The 14,237-nt window shown below is 33.7% G+C and overlaps 1 protein-coding gene and 1 long non-coding RNA gene across 6 annotated transcripts in view; both read right to left on the reverse strand.

Annotated features, from left to right (window-relative positions):
* LOC134687401 (uncharacterized) overlaps positions 1-14,237 on the reverse strand; it is a 45,906-nt gene that overhangs the window by 21,341 nt on the left and 10,328 nt on the right. For 4 of the 5 annotated variants that reach the window (XR_010101766.1, XM_063547661.1, XM_063547662.1 and 1 more), the window contains 2 exons: positions 12,862-13,005; positions 10,679-11,151 (listed from right to left, as the gene is read on the reverse strand). The exons of the other annotated variant lie outside the window; for it this stretch is intronic. Coding sequence is in view for 3 of the 4 variants with exons in the window: in XM_063547661.1 (XP_063403731.1) it covers positions 10,928-11,151; positions 12,862-13,005 (368 nt within the window). In the remaining variant the exon portion in view is untranslated. Of the gene's footprint in view, positions 1-10,678; positions 11,152-12,861; positions 13,006-14,237 lie in introns of those variants that run through there. 5 annotated transcript variants of the gene reach the window in all.
* Positions 8,704-9,057, reverse strand: LOC134687399 (uncharacterized). The gene is made up of 2 exons (XR_010101765.1): positions 8,975-9,057; positions 8,704-8,849 (listed from the first exon to the last, which is right to left on the reverse strand). It is a non-coding gene; the product is annotated as an uncharacterized LOC134687399 (long non-coding RNA).

A 14,237-nucleotide genomic window follows, 5' to 3' on the forward strand; every position in this document is an offset into this window, starting at 1 on the left:
TCTGGTGCTAGCTATATGGGTTCTTATAGGTGAAATAACCCTATAAGAGCGTATGTACCCGCTTCAGCGCTCGACTATACCCTGTTTCTTATTCATTCCTTATTCGCTTGTTATACGTTGCGCCTTTTAAATAAATTCTTGGTTTGACAACTCCGTATTTTTGCGCCTGTCTCAAGTCATGAGCTTGCTTTTGCTCACCGGGTCCCGAAGGGTCCCATCTAAGATTATGCCTTTACTTTGCGTCCGTCGTTGTCCGTCGTCTGTCGTGGTTAACTATTAAAAAAATCTTCTCCTCTGAAACTAATGGGCCAAATACCTTCAAACTTTAGCTAAATGGTCCTTAGAGTATCTTATTTTATTTTAGTACTTGTATATGTTTACTTTTAGAGTTAAGTCTGACCCATAGTGTCCATTTTCACTGAACTAGTACACAATTTTATTTAGAGGCCAGCTGATGACCACCTCCGGGTGCGGGATTTTCTCGCTGCGTTGAAAACCCATTGGTGACCTTCGGATTTTATATGCCCTTTGGTCGGGTTGTTATCTTTTTGCCTGACATATTCCCCGTTCCCATGCATTCTCAATTTTATCTTTTCATTTTTGTTTTCTTGTCTCTGGTGTTACATGTAGCTATGAGTTCTTACACCCCATTAAGTCTTATGAACCAATTTCAGCGCTCGACTGATACTCAGTTCCTTATTCGTTCCTTATTCGTTTGTAATACGTGTGTTTTACGTTCCATTTAATTCCGATTTTATTCTTGTCTCTGGTGTTAGCTATGGGTTCATTTATGTGAAGTAACCCTATTAGTGTGTACACACTGGTTTCGGCGCTCGACTGATACAATGTTACCTTTCATTCCTTATTCGCTTGTAATGAGTATGTTATACTCTGTCTCTGGCCTTGAAGTCATAAAACTTTCGAATAAATTTTTTGTACTCATACTCCAAAATCAACCAATCAAAATGCTGGATTTCATGTTTCGAGCATAATGTTTGTGCTCCGAGCACTGAGCGAAGTTTTATGACTTCAACCCCCGGTGTTAGCTATGGATTCTTAGAGGTGAAGTTACTATATAAGTGCGTAATGTAACGAATAAGGAATGAGGATTACTAGGAAGTAACCAACTTGAAAATGGGTGGGTTTTTTTTTTTAAAGCAAACAAGGAATATGGGACGGAAATTAGAAACAGAGGAATTCATGTAAGCATGTATTCATCTCAGGTTTAGGAATTTGTGTGAACTTTTCGGACTCCTTGTGTTTTTTTATTTTTACAATACAGGGTAACATGTTTCCCCCATACATGTATTACGCTCTTTTCATTGCATATAAGACTGCAATTTATCATATCCACAAGGGTAACTGGGGAATAGAATTATGGTCACCATTGGTCTCCTTCTGACCGGTATTAAAACCCTCGTCAAATAGGGTTACCCTTTTAGCAGTGCGGGATGTACAAATGTGCAGCAACATCCGGTCAGAATGGAGATATGAAATCCGATGTCTTGTGTGTAGAGAATGCCACGCTCTTTGAAAGTTAAGATTCCTTGCAACAACTCTATGCTGAGTCCGCATTGCTAAATCTCTGTCCCTATCTATTATACCCGCATTTCCTTGGTTGTCTTAATTTATCTGACCTCAATCCAGGATGCCTCTATTACAGAACCTACCTATGCATTTATTGTTAATTTTTTCTCGTCCTAAATATGCATGAAATATTTGCCATTGAACGCTAAGCAACCAACAATCAATCAATAATACAAATTCAAGCTGATTCTAGATTTCTTCTTTCACGATTGAGAACCAAATATTGCCTATGCTAAATAAGGTAAAAGTCCAAGTCAGCCTATTCCCGCCAAAAAAATATATCAAAAAGGAGATCCATTACCTATCAATTATTTTAACTTATACTTAAACTAATATACGGAAGCGTGTTAGCGCCACACATTTTTTTTTATAGTTTTTCTTCATTTCTTCATACCTTTGCGTTGAAAGCAAACCTTTGCGAAATAACGCAAACATTTTTTTTTATCTTATTTCTTATTAAAGATTTGAATAAAAAGCAGCAGCTATTCATGCAGGAGCCTGTTAAATTAAAATTTATCACCCTTGTAGTCATTGTAAAGTAAAATGCTTGAATAATTAGAACATACCATTGAATAACAATGAGCAGAAAATATAAGAAGATGTGGTATGAGTGCCAATGAGAAAATTCTCCATCTAAGTCACTATTCGTAAAAGTTAACCATTATAGGACAAAGTACGGTCTTCAACGCGGAGCATTGGCTCACACCGAACAGCAAACTATATCAAGGTCCCCCAAAACGATATCCATGGTACTACTAGTATATATATTACCAAGAAAATTGAGAAAATTTAGGTTATACCGAAGGAAAAAATCACTCCTGCTATAGATAATATATAACTGAATATAAATATACTTCCAAAGTAAGTTCTCTTTAAGAACTGTGTAAAGTTGGTTAGATTCAAACAAGCTACCCTTTCATAATGAATGTATCGAATAAAGATGTTTAATTAATAAAATTATGTTCTCTCCATTCACATTGCTACCCAGGCATCTTAAAAATACTTAACTATATTGAAATGAAAAATCAATAACTTTCTATCAAAAAATCTTTATCAGATTCTGAGATTTTTGCTTCAAAATTTAAAAAAAAATGTGTCCTTAATAATAAATCTTTTTAAAGCAAAAATATCATCTTGTCTATTTGACTATGAAGTTTCACAATTGTATGACATTATTCTTGATCTTTACTATATACTATACCAGTAGTGCGAATCCAGCTAGTTCATTTTTACTGTTATATGCGGGTATGTCTATTGTAGAATAAAGGATCATGGGAAAACTGTATTTGTTTATGTTTTGAAAATATCAAGTTAAGTGATTTGAAGATAAGTTTTAACATATTTTCATTGTGATATGTCTTTATAATATACAAACATAGCATTAAAGTTCAAAAAAGTGTTATAAAAGCATCATAATATAGCATATCGATTATTGAAAGCGATCCATTTTAACTATAGATGCGATGAATTATCACTGTTAGTGCAGTCATTATTAATGTAGAATTTTCAAAGATGCGAGGAATTTTTATTGTAGAATTATGTGATAAATGCACTTGCAACAAACGAAAAAACTAAGTTGATGACTTTAGGATTTATGATACATGTATTTTCAAATTGAAATACAAACTCCTCATTCATTCTTCATCAAATATATAGCTTTTCAAACTTGTAACAAAAGCGATTCTCAAAATGAAAAATTCTAGATCCGCGAATGGATACTACCGCAGAGGTAAAACCATACACATTTGGGTTATTTTACACGAAATGCATGCTACAATTCATTTTTGTTGATTTTAGACCCTTTGGAACTCTATGTGGGCTATTTCAGCAACTAGGCAAAAAATCCCCAAACTAGATACACAGTTTGATTCAGCATGTCAACGAATCCCAAATATCTATATTAAAGGACTTTTGTCTATAAATTTGGACCCCACAAAATTGAAAAAGGGACCAAAAATATAACAATTGCATGCATCGGATACATTTGTTATTGAAGGCATGACTGTAACAATGGGATGAATATACAAAAATATCTTATTCTGGGGGTCTCATTGGGGGGTTCTGATCCCGGATCCCGCTTACTGTTTTGGCAGATTTTCGTATTCCGCTTATTGTTTTGTCAGATTCCCGTATCCCGCTTATACTATGCAGTTCTCATTTTTTGTAATTATCCGTGTCCCGCAAGACTTCATTTCTTGTTTTTCACGACACAATCATTTGACTTTCACCTGTCACGCTTGCAAAAAATCGGCAATCCGGCGTCACGCTTATACCTAAATGCGACCCACTATTTTACTCTATTCTGACTCATATTAAGCCCATTATAAATATATTAAAAAAGTAGCGTGGATTTTTTTTCATCCCTTTTTATCCCGTCTCGTTTCGTTTTTGAGCCATATATAGATGTCGTATGTGACAATGAGACATCTCTCCATCCGAGTCACAATTTATAAAAGTAGACCATTATACGTCAAATACGTTCTTCAACATGGAGTCCTGGCTCACAAGGAACAACAAGTTATATCAATCTATATCAAGATGTACGTAATTAGTGGTGAAGTGTCATGGAAATGGATAAAAAAAAATAAGGATACAGATCCCTATACGCTTGATAAGAAACTAAATGGAATACATTTGAAATAAATGTTATTTCTATTGAATTTATTAGAGTGTTTTAAAACCAAACTTTCCTCCGTAAGTTAAATTTTATCAAATCTTTCTCTTACTTCATCTATTGTTTGAGCAAGTCGGCTAAATTAAGGCTTTACAGCTAATTTCCTAATGCATGTAAGCAAAACTTTGGTTGGCTTGCTTGCTTTGTTTGTTTAATTGTTTATACAAACTTTGTAAATAAGATTGACATTTTTAAACAATATGTATAGGCATAGTTTAATCTGTATTTTTAATATTTGAATTAAATTGGGTGTTTTCATAATGATTATCCAATAAAAGAAAAGCAAGCAAGTCAACTAAAGTCTTGCTCTCCATGCTTAAAGAAATGAGCTGTAATAGATAAAAAAAAAATAAAAAAATTATACAGTGAAAATGCACCGCATATACAATACTAATGATTCGCTCCACAGATCAAGACTTTTAAAACAAACAATTGATAGTTGTATTCCTTATGATGGCATATCTGTCATGCTATGTATTTATGAATCATTTATAGACTTATAACTGATTTAACATGTACTGGTAATTGAATAATTTATTTTATATTTAATCATAATCAAGTCTAAGCTAGAGGACAAACCCAAGCTATAACTGCCGACATACTAAAACAGTGTCGGGTCATATCAGACCACATTGGACGCAAGGTTGCCTCGTTTTATGCATGATAATAAAATATGTACACGGAAATCATTTCAATCTATGAAAATACTCTCTAAGCCAATTTTAACATCATCGAGCCCGACTCTCACGAACATTTATATAGCTCTTTTGATGTTGTTGCATGGCAAAAAAATGAGGGATAAAAAAAATAATGCAAAATAATTATAAGATGATATAACTTATCCACAAATGTTTAGTCAATTGATTTGCATTAAGACTTTAGGGTAAATGTGCTAATGTGTTAAGGTTCTCACACTGTCCTATGGATTGTTTTCGGTCGTTAGTGATTCGGCATCTGTCTCTTAAAGATTTAAACATTGGCTATGAATTGGCATAACAAATTATACACGAAAAATTCGGGATATATATGGTTTCTATAGGTTAAACTTTATGCAAAGCTGTTTAATTCAATAATTTAGTTGAATTTTTTGTTTTGAAATGGTGATATAAGACAACTAAAGGTCATTTTCTTGATGAAAATGTAATTAAGTTACAAAGAAGTCTAGTATTTTTTTAAAGCAAATGATAGGTTGACACTGCCGATCAGACCAACTTTATCAATTCCGATCAAGACAGATTAAGTGATCGGGAGACTGGTCTGGCTAGTTCAACAATTATGTTCGGGTCGGTCTACCTAACTCGTCATCGATCTGACTTTCTTTCAGAGAGTTTTTGACGTGTCAAATTCTTTCGAGTAAGCATCGAGAAGCCAGTCACTCGAGACGAGATCGGAGTTTCGCCGAGTATCGATCGATTTGATCGAAAAAGGATGGTAAAGGGATCGAGTTTGGTCTGAATACAAATATTTGAACAATCAGTATTCGATCATTATGACCTTTGTTCGACTAAAATGCGATCTTTTCTCAACCAACGTCAACTTATCGATCACTGCGACTACTACTTTATTATTATTTTTTTTTATCCCAAGACCAACTCGACCAATACCCGATCTCTATTCGACTAAACGTAACCACTTTTCGATCTCTACTCGGTTATATACGATGCTGCTACAAGTTTTTATAAAAGTATGTGTAGATCTAATTAACTCTCATAAATTTTCCCGCAAGAATATATAGTCCTTGTTATTTTGAAATGAACGAAAATGAAATCCCCAAAAATTTCACCGTGTACAGTACTTAGCTGTACTTTAACAGAGGGAAATATACCAAACAAACAATCACACCCAGAGGTCAAGAACAAACCTACCCAGCCATGGAATAAAACTAAAAACGCCGACAAGACAAACAACAGTCCACAACTCATTATAACTAAAATCTTACCAACACGAAACCCACCAAATACACATTGCACCCGTCATATTGCATAAGTACCAATCCGGTGACAAGTCTCATTTAGTGGTGTCATTTTCAAGAAAAGAACAGTAAATCTAATATATAACTAAAAACAAACGTTCCGAATCATTTTTGAAACGTAAAAAAAGGCAAAACATCTACCAAAGCTTTAGTGCAGTTTTAAACAAAACAAGGCATACTTACCATTATTTTAAAATCAATCTTGACAATTTTATAACACATGAAAACAAGATACCATACTTTAATAACTACATCAGTGGTTTAATGATAAAACTATAAGTACAAATGTAGCTCTACAAAAGCACTGATGAACAAAATCATACTCTCTTGCCACTCAACTGAACCTGCTGGCATTTTGAAATAGTGCATAAGATAGTCTCGGTTTTGATATCTCTGGAGTAAGGCTTCATCCAGATCTCAATGGTAATGCATCATATTCAATCATGAGGTACCGGTATGAGTGTTCTCCATATCTCCGGGCAGTGGGTGTTTCTAGTTTCTCAATCAAAGTCCTCTATTCAGAATGGTTGAAGAGTCAGACGTACCTCCATATCTGTACCATATAAACTTGAAGTATGCGTCAACGAGGGCTAATGGTGTGACTGAGAATAATCAGTCTGAGAGTCCTTTGTGCACTTTATCCTGACGCTTTAGCCCCCGTTCGCATATAACGATATTTAATCTGTGATATTTGATTAGAATACTAGTGATAAGCAGTGTGTATGAGTTTCATAACATTAGGTTAAAAGAGGCAAACCAAAGTTAGAAAACGGAAACTAATAGGTGGGAAGGACAGACGTACGGACGAATGGGTTGACAAGTGTAACACTAAATGTCTCATTTGTTTCAGCGGGGCATAAGACAATCCGACTTTTTTCTAATGAAATTGTACATACTCGACCAATTCCCGGATATCCCTACGACCCCTTTACGATCAAGTCTATTAATTCTGGTCGAGATCGGGCTGAGTTCGAGCTTTGTTGACTTGTTCTAGCTAGTCGAGTAAAGATCTTTTAGAGATCTTTTAGAGATTGTGAATTCGTCTTATGGTCGAATATTTATTCTAGTGGTGTTTGGGTTGGGAGTCGTGATGTAGTAATTAAGAAGTCGTTAATTGTCGAGTTAAAATCTTGTACAGTAGGATTGCGGTCGAGAAGAAGTCGTAAACAGGCCTGATCTATTCTACCCGATAATTTTTGACATGTTAAAACATTCGAGTAAGGATCGAGAAGCCAGTCACTCATATTTAATGCTTCCTCGACAAATGTACAATGCAATTTAATGTTAATTAAATATGTTTTTCTGTATACCTTTGTTCAACTTAGGTAAATACCAGAATAAAATGATATACACAAGAAGAGATCGACTATTCGTCGAGTAACGGTCGAAACGATCGGGAAATAATCGTGTAAAGATCGAGTTTGGGTGGAATACAAATATTTTACCGATCATTACTCGATCATCTCGACCTTTGCTCAATTAGTATCAGATCATTTCCCGATCAACACCAACCTGTTTGATCTGTGGTCCAGATTAACTCGACCGATGCCCGATTGCTTAGATCACTGCGACTTCTATATTATTTTGACCCCAGACCAAATCGACCAATACCCGATCTCTACGCGACCACATTCGACAACTCTTCGATCTTTACTTGGCCATATACGAGTACACGTGATTGCTACATGATTCAGTAAAAATGTTCGCAGACTCTCATAACATTGCTTATGCAAAAATATATTGTCACTATTTATTTTTAATTGTACCAAAAATCCTCCATGTACAGTACTGGTCTGTACATTTGCAAGGAGTAAAATTTTAACAGAGAGTCAAAAGATACCAAAGGAACAATCAAACTGAAAGGTCGAAAATACCGACACAGCCATTGCGAAAAACGAAAAACGACGAGAAGACAAACATGCAGAAGTCCACATAACACAACATAGAAAGCTTAAAAACTAATAAGCAACACGAAACCTTACAAAACCTGGGACTATCACGTGCAGGTGTTCCGGAAGGGAAATAGATTCTGCATTTTGGCCCCTTTTTTCAGATATGAAAGTAATTGTGCAATAAAAGTCATTATTAGAATGCTAATGACTAATATAGCCTCCAAAGTGGGGTTTACCTGCTTTATGAACTATTTTCTGTTTGACTGTTTAAACAGCTATCTGTCACCGTACAAACGAACTTTTTGACGCAATTTTACAGAAAATAAGACGAAAGACAACTGATTTTGATTTGATCTCTGACTTGATAGTTATACGTAAACAGATTCAGAAAAGGTTTCACTCCAGGGGATTACAAGTCTACTTCTGGACAATTTTTTGGAAATATATGACAGCATTATCATCTTTCTACAATAGTTTTTAGCCAATAGTTAATTGCCAAGGATACACACATACATATTTGCATATATATGACACAAACAGCAAGCTTCATATGTAAAAAAGCAAGGAAAAGAGAATGGTCAAATTTATGTATATTGCTATCTAACATAAGTACTAATCTAGTGACAAATCTCATTTTGTGGTGTCATTTTCAAGTTTAAAGACCAGTTAAACTCCCAAAACATATCAGCTTAGACTCTGAAGAAGTTTTTCAACCATTGGGGTCCTTTTTGTCGAACTCCTGCAAGTCTCTGGTGCTACCCACACAGTGGTCGCCGTGTTACACACTGCCTCACCTAGACATCTCGGCATCCGTTGCTGTCTACGCCTTCTTGTTCGTCTTCTACGTACGTCCTCACAATTAGGTTCCGTTTTCTAATTTTGTTTAGCCTCAATCAAATTTTAAGAAACGTAAACACAACACTTTAATATTATCATAAAACACAGATCAAGTTCGAATTTGGTAGGCGTCATTTTTGTCGTTTTTTCACTTGTATGTGTAGCAAAAAAATCAGGAGATATGCAATTCGGTATCGTATTACTTGTGCCTTTAAATGTTTTGTAAACTCCCATGGCACATTCTACTTTATTGTCATCCAATGTTTTTTATTTACTTTTTGTTGCTGTGCTACAGTTTTATTTTTCTTTTATTATTTTGTACATCAATTAGATCGTTAGTTTTTTCGTTTGAATTGTTTTACGTTTGTCATTTCAATGCCTTAAATAACTGACTATGCAGTATGGATTTTACTCGTTGTTGAAGGTGTCCTATAGTTGTTAATTTCTGCGTCTTACGTATCCTTTGGAAGCGTTAAAGATGGTTAAAAAGCTCAAAACAAATAGCGATTAATTGTGCTTTCCCATTTTTTAATAAAGAGAATAAACCAACCAACAATAATGCACAAATCGATCTAGAAATTATGATATTAAGGGAAATCCTACCACAAGGAAAGCGTCTACCGTGTGTTTATGTCGGCGTAAATATAAAAAGGGGGTAGGATGGGAGAAGAGGGGAAGCTGATAGGTAAATGAATCCATTTTGGTGATTGATTCATGCAAAACAATCCGTTTTGTCATAAATAAAATAAAGATTACTGGCGTGCGATATAGTGTTATGTGCTATAATTTTGCCACGTACTCAACGCTCGGAACTTGTGGGCGTTCTTCAAATAATTTTAATTAACCAAAATGGGAGGAGTAAGCAATTACAATTACTGTGTTAACAGGTTAAGCGATAAACCTCCTCCATCAATCACTTACTAATTTTTAATAATTATTTGTTTTGTGCATAGACGATAAACTAGAAGTTATTAACACTAAGAAATAGCGGTTAACCGATAAAAATAGCGGTTAACCGACATATTAATAGCGATCAATCGGTATAAAGAGCGGTCAACCGATAAAATTAGCGGTTTACCGACATACAAGTAGCGGTTAATCGATAAAAATAGCGATTATATATATAACCGATAAAAATAGCGGTTAACCGGTATATAAATAGTGGTTTACCGATAACAATACCTTTTGAACCAAATGGTACACCATAAATTTCTCTCCTTTAAATAAAACTTTTTTCAAAAACATATGATTTAAATACACGCGTAATACTCAACAATTTCTATCACGTTTTTCAGAGCCATACCCCGTACTTTCGATAAAAGTAAGAGTAAAAATATTTCTTGTGATGAGGCTATCGATTACAAAAACGCACATGTCCTTTTCTACAATAATACAGTATAAAACTATACAACGTCAATAGGGAGCAACCACTTAACTTTATAGGGAGCAACCATTTAATTTTATAGGGAGCAACCATTTAACTTTATAGGGATGGTTATTGTCCGTATCTGAGTCCAATATCATTATATTATATTTTACACTATCAATCGAATGTTGTTGGTTTTTTTTTAATTTCACACTATAATGTATGGAGAAAATCTGGATTCAGAATATCTTTTTTGTCATCTGTTTGACCCCACTATTTTTGTCAAAGGAAAAAAAAACATAGCCCCCTTTCGAGGTTTAATGGTCGTTTCCTTATGTAATAGGTAACTATATAATAAAATATATATTTACTACTACATGTATATAATACATAGTCAAATAGACATAAAAAAGATACACACTTCAATTAACATACAAAATCTTTCTTATAGATGAATTATTCGCAATTTTCATCAATTCTGTCCCCCACAATAGGTTAGATCAACACAATTTTGGGCGTTCTCAATAAAATCACTACAATATTGTTGATATAGCAGTAGATCAACCACTTTACTAAACAGACCAATTTGTATTCGTGTTTCAGAACTTGATATTGGTATTTGAATTTACATCAACACGATTTCTAGTATTCTTTTTGGGTTTTATAAGTTCTATAATTAGGACGATATCGACCAAAGCAGCAAGACACATTCCTGATATGCATAATGCAAATGAGTACCCATAAGATAATTCTCCATATGGTTCTGTTACGATATCATCCTTATTCTTCACAAATAAGACAGTTCCTATGAGAATAAACACCACTGAAAGAGATAAATAATTCATATTCAAGCCATAAAACTAAAATCTCATTTTAAAAATTAGTGCACAAAAAGCTAGTATGGTATGACTGTAACACGAGAGGCGAAATATACCATTGAACATTCAAACTAAAAAGTCGGAAATATAATGACCACAGCATGACTAAAATAGAAGAAGACGAACAGATAAGCAATAGTACATGTACACAAAACACAACATTGAAAACTAAAGACTGAGCAACACGAGCCCTACCAAAAACTGGGTGTGAAATGAGGTGCTAGGGAAAGGTCAGCAGATTTGGATCCACATGTGGCACCCTTCGTGATACTTTAAGTTAATTTACAAAGGCGATTATAAGTTTTCTTCGGCAGGTTACATTTGGGAAAAAGATACAAACAACGACAACCACTGAATTGCAAACTCCTGACTTGTATATCTCAAGGATTTGTATAGTGAGACAAATCCTTGTATATCTCAATAATAAATTTCACTGACATTATCATGTGCTGAGAATTTGCGATCTAAACATGGACTAAAATTAATGATGGCATTACATTGGAGAAAATAAAACGCGTTGGAACTTAAACTATCTCTCAAATTTACAAATCAAACTAACTTATAGTAACGTAAAATTTGCATTTGCAAAACACAAAATATTAATTCAAGTAAAATTTGCATTTGCAAAACACAAAATATTAATTCAATTTATCATATTATATCTATAGTGTATCCGCTTACAACCAATTTATACTAACACAAGAAAAAGACTGATATAGATGTTTTGTTTCCTCAAATGTTTTTTTATTGTCGTTGTCACAACCAGCAAATTGAGAAAATATATAAAGATATATATGATATAGACGTTAAACATACATTTACACTATAGAAAATGATATTAACATAATATAAAAATGTGGTCGGTATTCCCATTACTAGTAAATATAAAAAAAATACTATATCCTTTGTTAAACTATGTATCAGTGTCATTGTGTTTATTTTCTCTTGTTATCTATTCTGACATCCGACTCTGACATCGGCCTCGGACTTCTTTTTAATTGATTTTTTACTGTGCGAACTGTACTTACTGTTCATCGAATGTGTTAACATATCTTAATCTTTTGTCTAAGCTCGTGGTGTTCTCCTTATACGGACTTCATTAACAATTACATTGGTTCTTAGGCATGAAATACCTTTGAAGTCTTGGGGAATAACGACTAAATTTAAAATCCAAAAGTATAGAAAAGGTTGACCGATATGATTAATTCAAGGGAAAATGTCAATTCAAGACTATTTTCTTTCTCACAAAACCGTCATTCCGAAAACGAAATTTATTTTTAATTGCACCGAATATAAATATACAATTGCATTACTAAAACAAATTGCTTCTATCGCTGAGAAAGCATCAAAATTCTTCAAATCAAGCATTCTTTCGATATCAGGATACAATAAATAAATCGTCGCATATAGGCAGTAAAATTAATAAGCATAAGGCGTGACAACGAAACATATCATGTTAACGTACTCTTGCGGTTGTATGTTACGAACTCATTCTGATTTAAAATACATAATAACAAATGACGATATCTATCAACCGATCGAAATCCCCCTATCACAGACCCCCAAAAAATACATTTCAGTCTGTATGTGTAAGCCCTTACCTGACAGTCTGTATATTAAATAAATGAGTGTTTTAAAACATAACTAAAACTTACCTGCAGAGAAAACAACTAAGGGAGTAATAATTCGCAAAACTTTGTTTTCAGGGAATTTAAACAATCTCAATCCAACGCAAGCTATCGATACTATGAGAGCATTGAATCCAAAAGCACTCATGACAAGACACATGATATACCAATCTGAAAGGATAAGTATGAAATGAGAAAAAACGAGAAAATTCCTTCTCAGAATACATTGTACGTAGATAAAATAGTAATAACTTGTTTATCTATTGATACGTAGTACTGGCTTCTACAAACGATGGATGAGATAAATCAATCTTAATATCATAAAAATAAAAAGGTACATGTATCTTGTTTTGTTAGGGTTAACTGAGAGTATGTTGTAGTTATCATTTAGCTTAAATTAACACGAATAATATTAACACCATGAAAAGAAATGATCAACTTTCAAAAGTGTTATCGTCCTGAAATAGGTTACGAACACATTCTAGTATAAAAATGTATTAAAACGCATATTTTTGGAATGACAAAACGGTATATGGATATTGATCCTTTAATTGAAAGCCAATTTAAATATTTCAATCTAAATGATTATTAAATTTTCATCATACAGCTAACTAGTACTTCCGCTAGAAATCAGGACATTCAGTGTATGAACTACTCTTTCAATTAAATCACGGTACCTTCAAAACTTATTATAAAATCATGATGTGTGGATAAACTTGTTTACATGTATCATATACTTACTAGACTAAATAACACTTAAATTTTACTGTGTGATAATAGCATTTAATTAACGTAAATTCCATATTTTTCGAATTGGTGCTTAGCGGGCTGATATGAAAAGTTTATCACATGCTTCGATTGTATCACATGTTTTTCCGAAACTTTATCGAATGGTATTCCGGTGATACTCGGCAAATACCGGAAAAAACACCGCACTGCAACGTTTTCAGTGAAAAACATCAGTTTACAAAGAAGTGTACAAAACAATATTTGGAAACTTGGATAAATTGTGTGAAATAATCAGAAAAAAAACAAAACTAACAAATTGTTAAATAAATGCATTTTAAAAAGGTTCCAACACAATTTAGAAAGTTGCTTAAAAAAAGTTAACTTTCCAAACAGTGTTCATTATGTATATTGTTGAATTATTTCTTTTGTCGATTCGTCCATATTAAAATATTTTTCTTCTCTGTTGAGGCATATGATAGAAAAATTTCATATCGAATGAACTAAATTATGAGTCCGACGTCCGTGAACTGCAACTTCTATTTGGTAACCACGTAAAAGGATCAATTATGATTCCAGCGGTTATTATTCTCCATTGTTGAAGCATATGATAAAAAGATCATAGCATGTTATTTTTCATATCGCATGTATTATCAGCCCTCGAGCCATGCTGCTCT

The sequence above is a fragment of the Mytilus trossulus genome, chromosome 10 (assembly GCF_036588685.1).
Source record: "Mytilus trossulus isolate FHL-02 chromosome 10, PNRI_Mtr1.1.1.hap1, whole genome shotgun sequence".
Lineage (NCBI taxonomy): Eukaryota > Metazoa > Mollusca > Bivalvia > Mytilida > Mytilidae > Mytilus > Mytilus trossulus.